The sequence below is a fragment of the Maniola hyperantus genome, chromosome 20 (assembly GCF_902806685.2).
Source record: "Maniola hyperantus chromosome 20, iAphHyp1.2, whole genome shotgun sequence".
Taxonomy (NCBI): Eukaryota; Metazoa; Arthropoda; class Insecta; order Lepidoptera; family Nymphalidae; genus Maniola; species Maniola hyperantus.
This window is the reverse complement of record NC_048555.1, coordinates 2,959,229-2,978,741: the sequence shown is the minus strand read 5'-3', so window position 1 is coordinate 2,978,741 and position 19,513 is coordinate 2,959,229. Positions and strand designations below refer to the sequence as shown.

General features: G+C 38.3%; 2 protein-coding genes across 3 annotated transcripts in view; both read right to left on the bottom strand.

Annotated features, from left to right (window-relative positions):
* Positions 1-19,513, bottom strand: part of LOC117991784 (zwei Ig domain protein zig-8-like) — a 282,813-nt gene that overhangs the window by 34,017 nt on the left and 229,283 nt on the right. For both annotated transcript variants that reach the window (XM_034979391.2, XM_069505519.1), the window contains exons 2-4: positions 3,301-3,394; positions 2,864-3,012; positions 30-110 (exon numbers count right to left, since the gene is read on the bottom strand). In XM_034979391.2, the coding sequence (XP_034835282.1) occupies positions 30-110; positions 2,864-3,012; positions 3,301-3,394 (324 nt within the window). The remainder of the gene's footprint in view (positions 1-29; positions 111-2,863; positions 3,013-3,300; positions 3,395-19,513) is intronic.
* The window catches only part of LOC117991552 (putative phosphatidate phosphatase), a 362,451-nt gene that overhangs the window by 242,362 nt on the left and 100,576 nt on the right, over positions 1-19,513 (bottom strand). The window lies entirely within an intron of this gene.

The following is a 19,513-nucleotide window of genomic DNA, read 5'->3' as shown; positions in this document are numbered from 1 at the left end:
AAAATAATTATTGTAAGTATTTAACTCACCTGAAATCTTTCATCGTTCGTGTAAGTGAACTTCCCCGAGCTCAGGATGTGCCAATCCCGCTTCCTAATCCACGACACTTGCTGTGAAATAAACAGGGCCATATTAGTTCCTCGCTGCTCTAGTACAAGAGTATATATAGGGTTACTATCTTTAATAATTTTCTTGGACATTATTTTTTATAAAACTGTCTTTTTTAACAACAGAGATACACAACGTGGCAGAAAATATTGCACATCGAACTATAGAAAGAGATTTCGGCTTCGTAGAGCATCGTCTCTGTCACTCATCTAGATATATCGTCAGAAAAAGCTGACTGACTGACTGACTGACTGGCTAATCTATCAATGCACAGCTCAAACTACTGGACGGATCAGGCTGAAATTTGACATGCAGATAGCTATTATGACGTAGGCATTCGCTAAGAAAGGATTTTTGAAAGTTCAACCCCTAATGGGGTGAAATATTGGTTTGAAATTTGTGTAGTCCACGCGGACGAAGTCGCAAGCATAAGCTAGTATCTGTGTAAAGTTTTGTCGGGCTCAATGACAGAGACAAAGCTCTACAAAATCGTTATTTCATTCTAAAGTTCGATGTGCAATTTTTCCTGCCGGGTACTGTAACTTTCCAGAGCTCGAGATCTACCAATCCCGCTTTCTAATCCACGACACTTGCTGCGAAATAAACAGGAAGATATTAGTTCCACGCTGCTCTAGTACAAGAGTTACTATATCGATAAATGTTCTGGGACATTATTTTCTAGAAATTTATCTTAGACAATATAGATAACTAGCTTATGCCGTTGAGCCGTGCGGTGATACAACTGGTGCAAAATTAGTAACACATTGCTCTAATACCCATGATTAAAATATATTTTTGCATATTTTATAGGGACAGTTTTTATAGGAATAGTATGGTTTATCCAATAGTAAAAAAATGTTTATTGTTTACGCTCTATTATTCTCTTTGAAATTAAAGTTCGTTATTTATACGAATAGGTGACTAAATATAGCTTACCATCTGCAGACAAATTCTGCTCGCATTAGGAAGCAGTCGTAATAAGTAGGCATATAAGCTGCTGGTTTCTGGCAGGCTTGAAAATAGTATAAAGACCCAATGACGCAAACAGTCAGCCAGAAACAAAGTAAGTTTTTATACAACAGGTTGCCTTATATTGAGCAATATTTATATTGTAACTAGCTGATGCCCGCGACTTCATCCGCATAGATTTACATTTTTCAAAATCCTGCGGGAACTCTTTGATTTTCCGGAATAAAAAGTAGCCTATGTGTTAATCCAGGGTATAATTTATATCCATTCCAAATTTCATCTAAATCCGTTCAGCCGTTTTGGCGTGATTTAGTAACAAACATCCAAACATCCAAAAATCCACACTTTCACATTTATAATATTAGTACTAAGGAAGTAGCATAACGCCTACCTGAGTATGTAGTTTGGACACGCTTTTGGATATTTTGTACTCGAGTGTTTCTTGAGTAACAATTTATAGGAAAATCCTAGAAACCCAAATCACCTGGTCGCCCTAGTTAATACCAAACACAATATACATACGTTCCCTTTAACAAAGACTGTTGTGACTCCTACAATCTGCATTGCGACGGCGTGAGATTACGATCAGCGAAGTTCGTAATTAGCTATTTCTCCTGAAGTTTTTCAAAGGATTTTCATGGGATTTTCTTTGATTTTTGTGATAAGTACACATTTCGATAAAACTTTTTTGTTTTTTCGTATACTTATTACTAAAACTTTAGCTTTGTTTCGTCACATTTCGTCGCGTAGTTTGGAGCACTTTTGCTGCTTTAATAAAAGTTGTTCTTTGCCATAAATAGCTAAAAAAAGGAGACAGGTTACGCTTACAGCAGGTGTTTACGGTACGCAGCGATATTACTATTTATTTGCAGTGATAGGCTAGTGGTTGAGGCATTCGCCTCCTAATCGGAGGTCGGAGGTTCGATCCCGGGCACGCATCTCTAACTTTTCGGAGTTATGTGCATTTTAAGTGATTAAATATCACTATGCTTTAATGGTAAAGAAAAACATCGTGAGGAAACCTGCATGCCTGAGAGTTCTCCATAATGTTTACAAAGTTGTGTGAAGTCTGTCAATCCGGACTTGGCCAGCGTGGTAGACCAAACACTTCTCACTCTGAGAAGAGACCCGTTCTCTGTAGTGAGCCAGCGATGGGTTGATCATGATGATGTCTGTAACGGTACGCTATCCCGTCGAAGTGTGCTGTTGCGTTACTAAGTTTTACATTGTCACACCATTATGACGATCTTATCGTTAAGATCGTCATATTGGTGTGACAATGTGACTCAATCGTGTGAGTAGCTGAAACTGCTGGACGTAAGCTAGACCGTGTTCTGTGGAGATCCTTGCGAGAGTCCTTCACCTATAAGTGGACTTCTATCGTTTGGGACAACAACGACCACTTAATTGTATTGTCTATGAAATTTTAATAAATGGTACTTACGCCTATTTCGCTCAAGTGTCCGACGAGACAGTGCAAGTAAGATGTCCCGCCGAGCCGCGCTGACACGTAGCTGACGGAGTTGTTGTGTATTATGTCTCAATAAATAGTACTTACGCCTCTTTCGCTCAAGTGTCCGACGAGACAGTGCAAGTAAGCCGTCCCACCGATCTGCGCTGTCACGTACCTGACGGAGTTGTTGTGTATTATGTCTCAATAAATAGTACTTACGCCTCTTTCGCTCAAGTGTCCGACGAGACAGTGCAAGTAAGCCGTCCCACCGATCTGCGCTGTCACGTACCTGACGGAGTTGTTGTGTATTATGTCTCAATAAATAGTACTTACGCCTCTTTCGCTCAAGTGTCCGACGAGACAGTGCAAGTAAGCCGTCCCGCCGAGCTGCGCTGTCACGTTGCTGACGGAATTGTTGGCTGTCACGTCGGCGGCCGGGGCATTGCCTCGCCAACCGCGTGCTCGCGATGTCCCGTGATGCCCTATGGATTTAAAATGGATGTAAGAGACAGATAAAAAAGTATGAACACATTGATATTTGCTAGAGATTTTTTTTATTTTTTACAACTATATTCCGCGACAGGTCGACGAACGTGGCAATCAAGATGGGGACACACACGCTTAGCCCCCGCGCTTACTCATTGCGGGGGCTAAGTGGACAGACAGATAGACAGACGGACAACGAAGTGATCCTATAAGGGTTCCTTTTTTATTTTGAGGTACAGAACCCTAAAAAAAAGACGTGGAGAGGAATAAAAAGGGGTGCTCACGTATGTCTCCATTGGAGGATGTGAAGAGGGGCAGCATGCAGAAGACAGCAGCGGCGAACGGTATGCCCATCCCGCCAGCCACTCGCCATTTCATCTGAAACAACGACAAGTAATTTTCTTAGGGTTGATGTGTAGTCGCAGCGAATCGAAGTGAATTTCTAAAAATTACAGAGCACTAGCTGACCCGCCCCGGCTTCACTCGGGTGGAATTAAGAAAATCGACATGGGAGGTTGAAGTTCCAAAAATCCTGAATCACGTATTTCTTCATTTGTGACCGAAAACCCAAATATCAATTTTCATGGAAATAACTTTAAAAATGACAGACATTCATACAAATTTCCATCCCCCATTTAACCCACTTAGGGGTGGAATTTCTCAAAATCTTTCGTAATGGATACCTACTCTTTACAAAATACACATCCTCCAAATTTCATGTCTCTAGGACCAGTGGTTTAGGCTGTCCGTTGATATATAAGTCAGTCAGTCAGTCAGGACTTTGAACTTTATATAAATAAAGAAAGATATAGGTATTTGACCCAATGGTCCAGCGCACTGCCAGAAAAAAATCTTCCCCATAGTCTCTCCCCCTAAAGGAAAATGTCTCTGTTGGTTTTTCGTACAAAATAATTGATGGACTGACTTAATAGGACGGGAAAAAATTTTTGTGCGTTCATCAAAAATGGCACAAAAGTTTTGTGTTATTGTTACGCTTCTGAAGTCAAACGAATTCAGTTTTGATGATTTTTCTTTTCGAGTTTGGAATAATATTTTTGTCCTTCCCTTAGATAACAGAAGTGTTTTGTGAGTCTTTGTAACGTGACGGAGCTTACCAGCAAGAAGTTTTGGTTCGATCACGGTCACAAAATACATTAAACATTTGATATACGGACTACGGTTCAGAAACAGGGCCGTTATGCGCCTATGGATATAAATAAGGTTCTCAAAGGTATGAAAACTTTTACTGTGTGTGCGGATCTTCTCCGTATCTCGCGACAGGCTTGTGACAGGCATAAATCTCGCGATCATTGCTGTCAAACGTCCGGCTAGAGAGAGACAGCAATAGCCACAAAGCAAAATTGGAAGAAGAAGAAGAGAGACAGCAAATGATCTGTCGGATTGCTACTGCTGTCGCGTTGCTGTCGCTACTACAACGTTTTACGTAATCACCCCGCCGAACGGCCAGACGGGGGTACGGGCCTCGAGCCTCGAGGCTTGGTCTTACCCGGGTGCGCGCAGGGCAACTTTGTGCCCTGGTTCTTTAAGCCGGGATTTCACCGGCTAGGGCCCGCCTCTTGGCTTGATATAGTGATATAGTGATTTGTATCTCTACCGTTAGTTCACCGCGCAGCGGGTGGCTCAAGCCACTTCGCCGCGCGTGGACATATTGTAAGTCCGTGTGTGTGTCAGGTCGGGATGGGTCTCCGCACGACGGCGCCAAGTCCGCTGTCCAGTGCGGAGACTTTACTTCCAGAAACTCCATGCATCAAGTATAGCCCACGACAGATGGCAGGATCTTCGGATTTTAAAAACCTAAATCCACGCAGATGAAGTCGCGGGTATCATCTTAATAAAAGTTTACATGATAGGTTTCACAGAAAAATATTTGTACTTACTAAGAAAACTCGTTTAATCTAGTATCTTATCGTTGCAATCCTAGCCAGACTGTCGGTGCTTTTTTAACCGTTATGAACGAGAACGAATGGAATAACTCGATTTTTCTTCAAATATCGGAAAAATATTTTTCCATTTCGATGCCACATAAACGATTCCATTGTACTCGGTGTTTGCTTTAATACTTTTTTGTGGGGCGGAAGTGAAATTTTGTTTATATAGGGAAATTATTTGCCTTCCAAGTTCCCCGTTTTCTCAGAAGATCTACACGGATTTTCGTGTTTTATGCAAATTGTGACACATCTCTGTTATTTTTATGTTTGATAGAACAGCGAGTGGTATAGATTGATTACTAATGGACTAGGCCTCGTTTACGGAGACGCGGGGCGTCACCCGTTGCGATGGGCGGCGCGGCCCATATGGCGTTGTATGAGTGCGTTTACGGAGAAGCAATTTTATACGCGTTTGTTTGAGATGGAGCGTTTTTTGCGGCTGAGATCGCGGATCGCATCGACGCGTCTCACGCGGCGCTCATCGTGGCGGCGCACGCAGCGGCAATTCTCGATGAAGCGATGCCCGCAGCGGAACCTTCTGCCAGTCTTTATTTGGAAATCGCATAACGCAGACGCGCCCGCCGCGTGCAACGCCGCGGGCACAGCGGCGGGCACCGCCACTCTTCCCGCCTCGCATCTCTATGAACAACATCGTACTCACAACCTTGAATGGGAAGCTGGAAGAAATCTCTGTTCAGAGATAAGCATTTCCAATGTAACTTAATTTATTATTACTTTGTAACTACAATTTTGGTACATGAATAATAAAAATAAATAAATAAATAAATCGTATATAGCCATATGTTTGTGATTACGCGTGCGATGATCAGTGCCGCTTCACGCGCCTCCTCACCATAACCATAACGCCGAGTTTCTTGCTGGTTCTTCTCGGTAGGAAAGGCATTCCGAACCAGTGGTAGATGCATCCGACTATTCGTAAGTGCTTGTAAAAGTTTATACGAATAAAAAAGATTTTTATTTATTTATTTATTTATCTATAACCAAAAAAAACGTACGACGGGCCGCGAGACGTCACGCCACAAGCGACGCACGACGCCCCGCGTCTCCGTAAACAAGCGTGATTTTTTTGCATCGGTATACTTAATTTTAAGCTACTTTCGATACCAGAAAATCAAAAAGCTCCCGCGGGAGACTTAAAATAACAAAAATACCTAAATCCACGTTAACGAAGTCGCAGGCATCTACCTACTAGTTCATAATATTAGTATAGGACGGCTAAGACGTACACACAGCACACTTATGTCTTTTTCATTTTTTCCTTGAAGTTAGACTAGTTTTAGATTTGTTCATGAGTGGTTCATGAGATGTCTTATTTCTTGTGTAATTTGGCAATATTTTCATTTTGTATTCAAAGATTTTTAGAATACTTAATTCGTATTCGGATATTAGATAATACTTAATAATTATATAATAATTATTTGCACATACGGTAAGTACTTAGATTAGGTAGTTAGCTGTTTAGAGTACCTACTTAAGCAAAGTAGCTCATTAATTAGCTAATACATACCGAGTACATACTTCACTAATGTATTAAATAGCAGTGAGTAGGTAAATATTAAGTAGGTATTACTTTATTTACCTACTTAATTTGAATAAGTTGGGAAGAATTGTGTAAAAATAAAGATAATAATATCTATTCTAAATAATATCTGTCCCGGCTCTGTCTGACAAAGACCGTCAAAACCGCGGCGCGTGCGCGAACGGACTCCCTTGAAAAAGGACCCCGTATGGGTTCGAAACTAGTCGGGCTAACGTCGACTACACACGTGAGTAAAGCCGGCACAGATATTATTTAGAATGGAAATCACTCACGGTAGTTTAAACGCTAAAATAATAATATCTAGGTGAAAACAAAGAAAATACTTGTTATTTCCGTACCTATACAATAGATAAGTATGTTTTTGTGCCTAGGTATACTTCGCGGTTCGTAGACTATATTTTTATCGAGCTTGGGGACTATCATTTCCGTCTAATTATTATTCATCGGAGGAGTCTCTGAATATTTCAATTATCTAATCTACACTAATATTATAAAGAGGAAAAGTTGACTAACTGACTGATCTATATCAAAGCATACAGTATAGTACCAGTACCCTTATTATAAATGCGAAGGTGTGTTTGTTTGTTGGTTTGTCTTTCAATCACTTTTTGTATGCATTTTGCATGGGTATAGATAAAGACCTGGAGAGTGACATAGGCTACTTTTCATCCCGGAAAATCAAAGAGTTCCCACGGGATTTTTAAAAAACCTAATTCCACGCGGACGAAGTCGCGGGCATCAGCTAGTTAATAGTATGGTAGATGCATCCGACTATTCGTAAGTGCTTGTAAAAGTTTATACGACTAAAAAAGATTTTTATTTTTATTTTATTTAAATATTATAAAAAGAAAAGTTGACTAACTGACTGATCTATCAAAGCATACAGTAGTAGGTATATAACTATATGCAGTAGAGATCCGCTAAGAAAGGAATTACACCCTAAGGGGGTAAAAAAGGGGTTGGTAGTCAGTGGCGTGCAGGTCATAGAGGCATAAATGCACTGCTTACCCCTCAATAATAGCTCAATGCATATTTTTCATTATGACCTGCCAGTAAATAGGTTCCTACCTATCTAATGCCTACCCTGACTTCAAACACTGCGCACGCCACTGTTGGTAGTCCTCGGGCATAAGCTATTACAAAATATATAATTTTGCTATGGCAATAATAAAATAAATAATAATAATAATAATAGCCTTTATTTCCCAATAAAGATAACAAAACACACTTTATCTTAAACATAGTTATACTTAATTCTATTTTTCAATATATTGACTTAAATTAGTTAATTAAATCACCTTTTCACATTTCAACATGTAATAATATGTTGTGAGGATAAAATATAACTCTTACAATGATATTAACCTTATAATAATATTAGTATTAAGTAGGAAAGTACTAGGTATTTCTTTATAATTTCAGTTCATTGACTTCTGTTACTCTAATTAGGTACATACCTACTGGCAAAAATAGTCCTACACAAGTATTTTGTTAATTAAGTTCAAAATCGTGATACTAATTAAATCATTTGCTACTTGCCATTTCATTATTGATACTTAAAATAAACAATAATTACATAATATTATACTTCTTTCTTTTCAAATACAATACATTTTACAGTTAACTAACCGTGAAAAAAAGTTTTAATGGATTGAAATTCTGACTAAAAATTAGTTTATAATTATTACAAACTTATTACATTGTTGTTGTTGTACAATCATAATATTTTACCATATAATAAAACTATAAAATAAATAGTTAAAAAAAAATAAAAATCTAAAATAATTTTGATACTTAGTAAAATTTGCAGTAAGTAAGTAATTCAGAAGTATTAATAAAACATTGTGTAGCAATTCGTTCATTATTCGGTGCAATGGTTTAAAATAAGTTTTTAGGTTAAGGGTCTGTAGCAAAAAATATCGGTCAAATGCCTCTCCGGATTCATACTGTGCACAAATCTTTTGAATAGCCTGGGTAGGTACTATAATATTATTTTTCTTTACATTTCCCGGAGTGTAACTGGGTCAGGACTTTCTATTCTAAGGAAAATGAGTGTTTAGAAAAGCTACTAAAGAAATATTTATACTGAGATATCTCATTTCGAAGCGCTTTTGTGTTTATTAACTGAGTACATGACGGCCTTAACAGCTGTTAGTCTTATAATTTTATAGGATTTTTTAATTGAATTAAATATCGCACGGAAACCTGCATGCCTGAAAGTTTTCCATATTATACTTTTTTCTCAGCGAATCCCCTGATTTTTATATTTTGGGGTCCTTGAGTGTCGGTAAATTTAATATTAAACTAGATGATGGCCGCGACTTCGTCCGCGTGAATTTCGGTTTTTGAAAATCCCGTGGGAACTCTTTGATTTTCCGGGATAAAGAGTAGCCTATGTTCTTCCCCGGGATGCAAACTATCTCTGTACCAAATTTTATCAAAATCGGTTGAACGGATAGGCCGTGAAAAGCTAGCAGACAGACAGACAGACTGACAGACAGACACTTTCGCATTTATAATATTAAGTATAGATTTTCTTTCAACGCTGCGTTTTCCGGTGCGAGATCGCGATTCTAGCACCTTGGGATCCCAACGTTTCACAACTCGCTGAGCTATGTCGGTTACTTTGGTTCTCCTACTTGACAAGTAAGTAAATACAATTCAATAACAAGAAATTCGCTTTTCCGGTTGCATACAATTCCGTTAATTAAAATAAAATTAAAATGTAATTTGGCACCACTCTACATTTTCGGAGAGCTCGTCCGTCTCTCACGGCGAGGCGTGCGGTGAATTGACATTATTTTCGTTGCGTTAATTGGATTTTTTCACAATGGAACTTTTAAATTAAATTTAACTAAAAATAAAAGAGATTTAAAAAAAACCGTTAAAACTCTTGACTGCAATAGGGTATTTTGACAGGTTTTTAGTTATGTCTAAGGCCGGCCATACACGGACTGCTCGAGCGGTTAGCCAGTGATCAACATACCGCTAACGGACCGCTCTTGCAGTCAGCGGAGTCAACAGCTTGAAGCGTGCGCGACGTGAAATGAGGAGCGCGGGTGGAGGTACAGTGCGGACAGCTCGAGCAGTCAGTGTATGCCAGGCAACTGCTTGACGCCCAACCGCCCGAAGCAGTTGCAACTGCTTGAGCGGTTCTTGTATGTACGTACGTAGAAGTCTGTAGTTCAATATGCAGTCGCAGCTGGAAGCAGTCCACCCTGACTGCTTCAAGCTGTCCGTGTATGGCTGGTCTAAGGACTCTATAGAAAATGTGTATTTGAGGTTCCATTACATATTATTGTGCAAGAAAAAACGAAAACAATAAATGTCCCGATTAGCCCGCATCCATCTTAGAATGCATCATTACTTACCACCAGGTGGTATTGCAGTCAAGGGCTAACTTGTATGTGAATAAAAAAAAAATTAAATATGCCGCCAAAACGCTTTCCTGACAACATGGCGCCTCATGACAGCGCGAGTGTGACTCACACAACTTGGCCGGTTTTGTTTGTTGGTCCGCTTGATAAGTATGTGATAAGTACAAAAACAGTTTTTTTAAATAAGAAGATTTTAAGACAAGATTTTAAGTAAACGTATTCCAACAACATTAATTAGAAAATCGGTCGATAAAATAATTATCAATTAACTTCGTGCTTGTTTCTAACTTCTTGGTAAGTAATTTACCTTGACGATACTACGATGAAAATTTGACTTCGAAATTATTAATCATGATAAGTAATTTTAAAGTACCAGAATAAACTTTACTCTCCAAACATTTACAGTGAACTAGCTTATGCCCGCGACTTGTTCCGCGTGGACTACACAAAATTCAAATTAGTATTAAAATTCGTTTGGATGCCATACAGACCACTAATAATAATTAGTAAATAGTTTGTGGGATGCCGTTAGGCGGCGTGGTGCCTGCGAAACTCGTTTTTAGCTAACATAATATCTATGTTGATTCATAGCATCACTAAGCCAAGCCAAGCAGCCAAGTGATTTAATGCAATTTTCTAAAATCCATTTTTAGCATTTTCTCCTGAAAACTTGTGATTTTTGACAAAGCGGGATTTGAATAAACAGACGGTATTCCGTATTAGACTACACAATAATACAAGCTATTCCTTGTTAAATACCAGGAGCAAGTCAGATCGAAGAAGCATCCTTAAATATTCAAACCCCAACAGAATCTGGAAGGTGGACAAACAACAATTTCCTTGTATAAACAACTTTTACCTGCGCCCCACAAAAATATTTATTAAAGTAAAGACCTCGTACAATAAAAACGATTTAGGAATCAGCTAATAAAATATTCGGTTATTTATCGATAATCTAATGAAAAAAAACATCTAACACTAGCTGCGCCCCGCTTTGTTACCCGAGGTGAATAAGTTTGTACACGTAAAAAAATATTTGAATTTGCTAAGAGTAAGTTGGCAAAGAGAAAGACATGAAACAAATGAAGCTTGTAAAAACTTATTCACAGCGAGAAATTCTTCTTTTTCCGCTGATACGTTCTTAGGCGCCATAATTGCACCTTCGCACAACCACTCCTCGTTGCTTAGGTTCTGTAATTCTGTTATAAGCTCGGAAAGACCTCATCAATTAGGTGGTCTTCCGAGCTTACTATAGTGCTGAACCGACTATCAAATATTATTAGGCCGTCCGTGTCTATCGGTACGCAGCCTTCATCGCCCTTGAGGAGGATTCTTGTAAGGACTCCAGACTCCCTATCGTTGAAGAGCTGGACTCTCACGTCATTTTAAAATCTCTTCCTTGTTGTAAACTAGATGATGCCCACGACTTCATCCGCGTGGACTTAGGTTTTTGAAATCCCGTGGGAACTCTTCAATTTTCCGAGATAAAAAGTAGCCTATGTCCTTCCCCTGGATATAAGCTAACTCTGTACCAAATTTCGTCAAAATCGGTTGAACGATTGGGCCGTGAAAGGCTAGCAGACAGACAGGCAGACACACTTTCGCATTTATAATATTAAGTATGGATATAGATAGATTGCACTTTGAATAAATATGCCTATTACAATAAACACGATAGTTTTTATGTAGGTGTGTATGTGTGTATGTTTTTTATTCCATCACGTTACAACTACTGAAACAATTTGGCTGAGGAATTAAGATAGGTATAATACCCAATATTTACATTATTTTATTAAAAATTAGCTTATGCTCGCGACTTCATCCGCGTTGACTACACAAATTTTAAACCACTATTTCACCCCCTTAGGGGCTGAATTGTCAAAACTCCTTTCTTAGCGGATGCCTACGTCATAATATTAGCTATCTGCGTGCTAAATTTTAGCCCGATCCGTCCAGTTTGAGCTGTGCGGTGATAGATCAGTCAGTCAGTCAGTCAGTCACCCTTTCCTTTTATATATATAGATTATCAAATACCTACTTAGCTCAAAAATACTCTACAATAATGGTGTGTTATGCATTATTATTTTAATACAAATTGGGAACTAAAACAATTTTGTATTTCAAATATGTACCTATTCCACAAATCATTTCCACGAAATAGGTAATTTCGTTTAAGTGTGTGTTTAAGACAGGATGTCATTATAAATACAGGATGTTCCTAAACATTAAAGATAAAGATTAACTCAGGGAAACTCCTCACGAGCGCTTCTACATAGGAAGTAGGAACGTGAGATTATCGTGTTACAGGTGTGTAGCGGACCATTAGTGCGCGTTTTTGTTAAAACTCTCTGTTTTTCCTGGTTAAAATATAGTTTATGCTATATGTCCGTCTCCGGAATGTGAGCTATCTCAAGAAATTCTTCTTATCTCTCTCGTAGTTCTTGGTAAATTCTTTTGATAATTCAAAAGCACTTGTAAAAGTTTATTTGAATAAAATTCTATTCCCGAATAAAGAAACCAAATTTCGTCACAATCGGTAAAGGTAAATTAAGGGCTGCGAACAGATAGCACACTGATAGACTTTCAAATTTATAATATTAGTGTCCGGATAATGCACGGTTCAAAGAATTGCAGTTTAAGAAATTATATGAAGTACTTAAGTAGTTTATGCTAGACTGTTTTGCACCTGTGCTCTTTTTTGACACAAATGTTTTACTAATTCTACAGTCTCGGTACGGCACAGTCCACGCATGATGTGAAGTAAATCAGGCATTATTGTGGTTGTGTGTTTTATTGCAATTCTCCCTTTAAATCTATTAAATCGCCGATTAAATTATAGTTGGCCAAAAAGTTTATAATTCGCTATCGCTTTAAGACAAGTCGGTAAGTTATTCATTAAATTTTCATGAATAATTTAGCAGATAAACAGTAAACACCCTGTATACAGCCCGCTGGAGCGTGACGCTAAACTAAAATAGTTGCCTTCAAGCTGTCTTATACTTACAAACAAACTGGAAAGTTCAACAGAGCAATTATCTTGTCTGCTCAAACTGTTGCTTTTGTTCTACGTTTTGTACGCTCTGCTATTGATAGATCGAAATACATTGATACAAGCGGTGCCTAGAGGTTAAGAAAGTGATCATAGCTTAGTAGTAAAAACGTCCGCCTTCTATTCGGAGGTCGGGTCTAATTTTTGGCTTAAATTTATAGCCCTTAAATTTATACGGGCTGCAACAAACTCTAGCAAAAACTTAGCGATATTGGGGCCGATTCTCTTGTACAGAATCTCTTAACTAAACTAAATTAACAGGTCTAAATCTAGTGCTATCCTTTTCCGCAAGCAACATTATGGAAGGGATAGCAATAGATTTAGACGTGTCATTTTAGTTTAGTTTAGAGTTTGTGTACAAGAGAATTAGCCGCATTGTTATACTACCTAAACACAAACAAATATAAAAATAACCATTTTGTAGTTTTATTGATTTAGTATTTTTCAAACCAGCTTGCAAAACTCGGATCAATGGCCCGCCTACGACGCGGCATTGACTCCAAGTGGCCTAATTACGCAACGTTCGTTGACCTCTAGCGTCAGTCAGATGTTTCATTTCCAATATATCGTAAATTTTTACAAAATCATAATAATTTTTAATATTATTTTCGCATTTTTTTTTGTGGTATCATATCAGTAATCATCAGTACTGTCACCTGTTTTCGTTTTTGCAAGCGTTCTGGTTATAATACACACCACACAGACCGTATAACATCACACTCCGGCATAATATAGGCTCTATCTATCAGTTATATAATTTTCTGAATCTGATCATTAGTTCCGGAGATTACCTCCTACATCCAAACTTACAAACTTTACCTCTTTATAATATTAAGTGTAGTCAAAGTCAAAGTCAAATGATTTATTCAAAATAGGTAATAAATTACTCGTATTGATTGTCTGGTATGGTGTTAGATTTGTAAGATATATTTGGTGATAATTATTACGCAAACTTAAAACTAAAGCTACGAGGGTTCCAAACGCGCCCAGGTCTGAGAAGAGCCCACAACAAACTAGATTCTGTAGTTGCATTAATCGCTCGCCATAAACTGCGTGGGTACAGACCCACGCAGTTTATGGCGAGCGACGCGACGGTAGAAATGTCTTCAAAAGATCATCAAAACCCCTAGATGAAATTTGAATAAAACTTAATTAATGAGAGTGCGATTTGGTCTTCAGTTTCAGTTTAATATTCCTGAAACGTATCCATTATTATCGGATTTTCTTTTATATGCTAATTGCTCGCTCCGTTTCATTATGTAACTGAGAAAACGCTGAGTTATTGCCGGGCAGCTTTTATTTCACGGCGCTTGTTATTTTACTGCTTATACTTTGGAAAATTCTTTTTCAAGTCTTTGTATTGGCGTTTTCTTGGTAATTAATCAGAGCTGGCTCATAATTGTAGCTTTAGCCTTGAAAAAGACAACGGTCGTCAAAAGATAGTACTAATCCTATAGGTAAGTATATAACTTTTTTTTACTTTTTTTAGTATTTCTGTAGTCAGGTCTACAAAACGTGCCTACAGAAATAGTTAAAAAAGTAACTCAACTCAGATAGTAACTCTAATCTTTTTCGGACGGAAGAAATATAAAAGTATTACATATTTAAAACTAGATGATAACCGCGATTTCGTCCGCGTGGCTTTAGGTCTTCTAAAGTAGTATATTATGTCCCGGAATGCAAGCTATCTCTGTACCAAATTTCATCGAAATCGGTTAAACGGATGGGCAGTGAAAAGCTAGCAGACTGACAGACGGAAAGACAGACAGACACACTTTCGCATTTATAATATTAGCATAGCATATTATATATATGGATATGGATGATTGCCAAACATAACAGTTATTTTGAGGCCACCATCTTTTATAGATGCATTTGTTTTAGAGTACCAAGTATAACATACCTAGTTAGTGTTGGTGGCATAGAAGAAAACTTCTATTATTTTTGGTACATTAGGATAAAAATAAAAACCTTTTGGCGATTCATTTTCAAAAATGGTATCACGCGCACGTTTTCTTTTACTTCAATTTACTTAAAGATAACAAACAATAACTATAATGATAAGTTGGTCGTCTTCAAGCCTATAGTTTTTTTAAAAATAAAAAAATAAATGATTATTTATTTATTTATTTATTTACAAAACTGCAGGTAATGACCATAATTATCAAAGTTCACTTTGTATAATATGTAGATATGCATAATATTGTAATAGTATTAGATAACAAAGTTAGTATTACTGAATTCTGAAGGCTTTATGCAAACTTGCCTAGAAAAAGAGTGAATAGGGATCTTCTAGGTAAGCGCACTCCAACCTAGACCTCATCATTGTTTACCATCAAGTATGATTGTCATCCAGCACAAACCTTACTTGAGGTAAAAAAAAACCTGCTACAGAATCTCTACCTATTTTTGCAACAATAGCTATAGTACCTATGAATCTACTCAGACTTAGAAAGAGCAGTTTTAAAAGCTTTGCAAAAGTAGCTCAGTGCTAATGTCGAAATTGAATCGTCTCTAGGCGTCAAAATTGAATAATGGTGGGTGAAATATACTTTTAGCGGTAAGCTCATTGAATCGAGATGTAGGTTATCTGGGTTAGATACCTAGAAACTCGGATCGAGTTATTTAGAGAAAAAAATATCACTTTTGCTTTGAAAGGTTACCGTGAAAGCTTTCTATGGTTGAATATTGTGTCAAAATAATATGTAGGTATGGCTAAACGGTAGTAATACGAAGTAAAGTAATGTACATCGACCTATAGAAGGAGATAGCGGATTTGTAGAACATTGTCTTTGTCGTTGAGACCGACAAAACGTCATATAGATATTAGTGATAAGAGACACTTAGATCATATAGCTCTACAAAGCCGAAATGTCATTCTAAAGGCCGATGTACATTACTTTCTGCCGCTTATTGTACAATATACATGGTAATATTATAATAGCAAATACAGTAGTCAGCAAGAAATATTGTACATCGACCTTCAAAATGTGATATCGGGTTTGTAGAGCGTTGTCTTTGTCGCTCATACCTAGACGTTTTGTCAGTCTCAACGACAGAGGCAGCGCTCTACGAAACCTCTATCTCTTTCTAAAGGTCAATGTACTTAACTACTTACAATATTTCCTGTCGGCTACAGTAGTAAAGATATGATAATGTATACAGAGGCTCGACGAACGAAGTCGTCTAGACAGAGCAATCGTGCGGTAAGTGTGGGACGTAGGAGCGACCCGAACTGGCCTACGTAGGGTCCTACGTTGAAGGGTCGTTGTGATCGTCATTTACCATGAGATCAAAGTCGTCAGACTATTGTGTCTCTCTTTATACTGTGTACGTACGCAATGTGTATAATATGACCGGTTCAATCTATTATTATATACTCCAAACTAATATTATAAATGCGAAAGTGCGTCTGTCTGCTAGCCTTTCACGGTCCATCCGTTCAACCGATTTTCCTTTGGTACTTTGGTAATGTGGTAGAGATAGCATGCATTCCTGGGAAGGACATAGGCTACTATTATCCCGGAAAATCAAAGAGTTACCCATTTTTCGTGCGTGCGAAGTCGGGGGTGTCAGCTAGTATTTAATATTAGAAAAATATTGATCATAGCAATTATATTTGTGTGCGAAAGCATGTCGTGTTTTACTTTAATTTGTTCTACACTATCGATCTCCCTCGTTAAAATGTACTTAATCGTTATTCTATACGAGTTAGTGGAGGTAGCAACAAACCTACTCGATATCCTTTTAAATAAATTGACAATCGATACATCAGCGTCTTACCCACATCCCACATCTCTCTTCTTAGGTTGCCATTTTCTAAACCAAGTTTGTGAAGACGTTTTTTATTAAGTATTTTTTCCTGAATAATGTTCCGTTATTTACTAATGATTTTAGGCTTATTACGTGGTTTAATGATGTAATATTTATATCGGGGTTGTTACAGTTTTGCGAGCAAACGAGCAGGTGGGTCACCTGATGTTAAGATGTTATAAGTCAACTACCGATGCGATGCCGGCCTTTCAGGAGTTTGTTGGTCAAGGTTACGTCATTTATTATTTTATAATTTTTACAATCACATAGGTAAATAAAATTTTATTCTGCCATTTTTGTTGCCGCATTTGTGGAAAAATCGATAGGTACACTTATTCGAATATTGATATCTTCTAAGCGAAATTAGAGCGACAATCGATACATCAGAGTTTCACCCACATCTCTCTTCTTAGGTGCCCATTAAGTTAACCAAGCTACGATAAGGCGTAACATTTTATGGGGCATCGTTTTCCTATTACCGTGTTCGTAGGTGATTACTGATATCTTTGCTTTAGTAAGTATACTGGGAGGACCCTCTACCTTTTTGCCTTTTTGTGGGCGTTTAGTGAGGTGACGATAAAATACCTATTTAATAAAAAGATAGAGTTTTATGATTATTTCATGTGATTCTTTTTACGATATTTCGGGAGCAATTTCAGGCGTAGTGGTGTGTGCTGAAACCTTAATATAAGTGAAGATCCTGATTTTTTTTTAATTTGTACCAAAAACATTTTCAATAAAGAGAAAAAAAGAGTTTTGCGGTACGGTTAAATAAGGAATTCAAAAGTCTGGTCTGAGGTCTGTCTGAGGGAGCTGACCTGTGTGTGGCCTGATTGTGACTTGTGAATTGTGTGTTGTGTAATTGTGTAACGACGTATGGAGCGCAAACGTGTAGGCTAACAATTATTGGCCTCGTCCAAAAATTAAAAATCGCTAAGCATGGTACAAAGTGAGTTATGTTGGGTATCTCTCTCGAGGATAAATTCCGGAACGAAAAAATTCACAAAAGAACAAAAGCGACCGACATAACTCAAAAAAATAGCAGGCTGAAGTAGCAGTTTCGGCGACAGACATGATCTGCGCGGTCATGTCTGTCGAACAAACGACGGCCGATGGCACAGAACTGTTCTGCAGGGCGATTCAGAACCCTTCGATAACATACCGTGTCGATACGATTTGGTATCGATCTCGTATCGAATTTTTTTTGTCGTGCAATTAAGAACGTTTGATGTGTTGTGATGTGTGATGTCAGAAAGTTGTTGTGAATAGCGTTTGATAGTCGTAATCGTACGATATCTACGTAAGTTCGATTCGGTTTCGGTTTCGACAACTTTACTGTCGATACGGTTATTCTGAATAATACATCTTATCGTACGACAACTTACCGAATCGAACGATAATTATGTTATCGAAGTGTTCTGAATCGGCCTGCTGGAGTGGTTACCACGTACAAGTGAGCGCAGTGTAGGACGACCTCCAGCCCGATGGACTGATGACCTTGAAGAAGAAGGTAGCGGGAAGCGGGTGGATGAGAAAAGCGGTGGACCGTGTTTAGTGACGCATTCTTAAAAGGTGGAGGTTTATTCCAGCCGTGGACTGGATTCGGCATCATCTAGTATATCATATTTCCACTACAAGTAACACGAGCCGTAACCTATCTCTCAAACCGTGAACTAGATGTTTTAGTGGAACAACCCGGGTCATTACCCGCGGTGCATTGATGTCGGACCTTTGTTCGCGCGATTAACTGCTTTGATCGCTCGCGCGTTAGCCCTGCTCACTTTTATGTTATATGAGAGTAAAATTTTATATAGAATAGACCGTAAATATTTCATTCAAAAATGAATGGGTATGTAGGTTAAAAGGTAGTATGTATGGCTCTTAAGGATGTTTCCGACTACGGTTACTAAAGTACATAGCTCAGCGGGTTCCGAAGCTGAAATAGGCAGGGCACATAGTTCGTAAAACCGATAGAAGTTGGGGTCCCAAGGTGCTGAAATGGCGACCTCACACCGGAAGATGCATCGTTGGAAGACCCCCCACTAAGTGGACAGACGACATCAGACGAGTCGCAGGGAGCCGCTCGATTCAGGCAGCGCAAGACGTGCGTGTGGAAGTCCCTACAAGAGACCTGTGTCCAGCAGTGGACGTCTATCGGTTGATGATGATGATGATGTAGTAAAACAAAGACGCTTTATAGGTTCGTCCTTTTCAGTTGTATGTCTGTCTGTGTGTCACAGCTATTTTAAAAATAAACTATAGGGGCTGTAAAGTTGAAATTGAGCACAGCAATTATAAAACCTACTACTACTATAGTACGCGACAGACTGAGATGGCAATCGGGGTGTCGGGGCGTCCTCCCGCTTCATACCCCGATTGCCATCTCGACCTGTCGCGAACTATACAAATAATATGCCGCATCCCGGGGAAGGACATAATATTATGGCAAGGTAGACTAGCAAGAATACCTACAGTATGTCCAATGATATTTTCTTTGCTAAAACAAAAGGTGCACGGAAAGGAAAAAAATAGAGGGTTATATAAAAGTTCAAATGGGGTTAATTTTTTTATAGCAGTTCGTAGAGGTACGGTTGAACTCGTGAATTTTTTCATACTAACTTTCTGTCATTCCGCTAAAGCGGCATCACTTCGCTCGTGTTCAAACCATATTAGAAGTTAAACGAACTATTCCAATATTCCTATTACTAAAGTGTAAACTTTTACTCAATTTAAAACCAGTCACGAAAA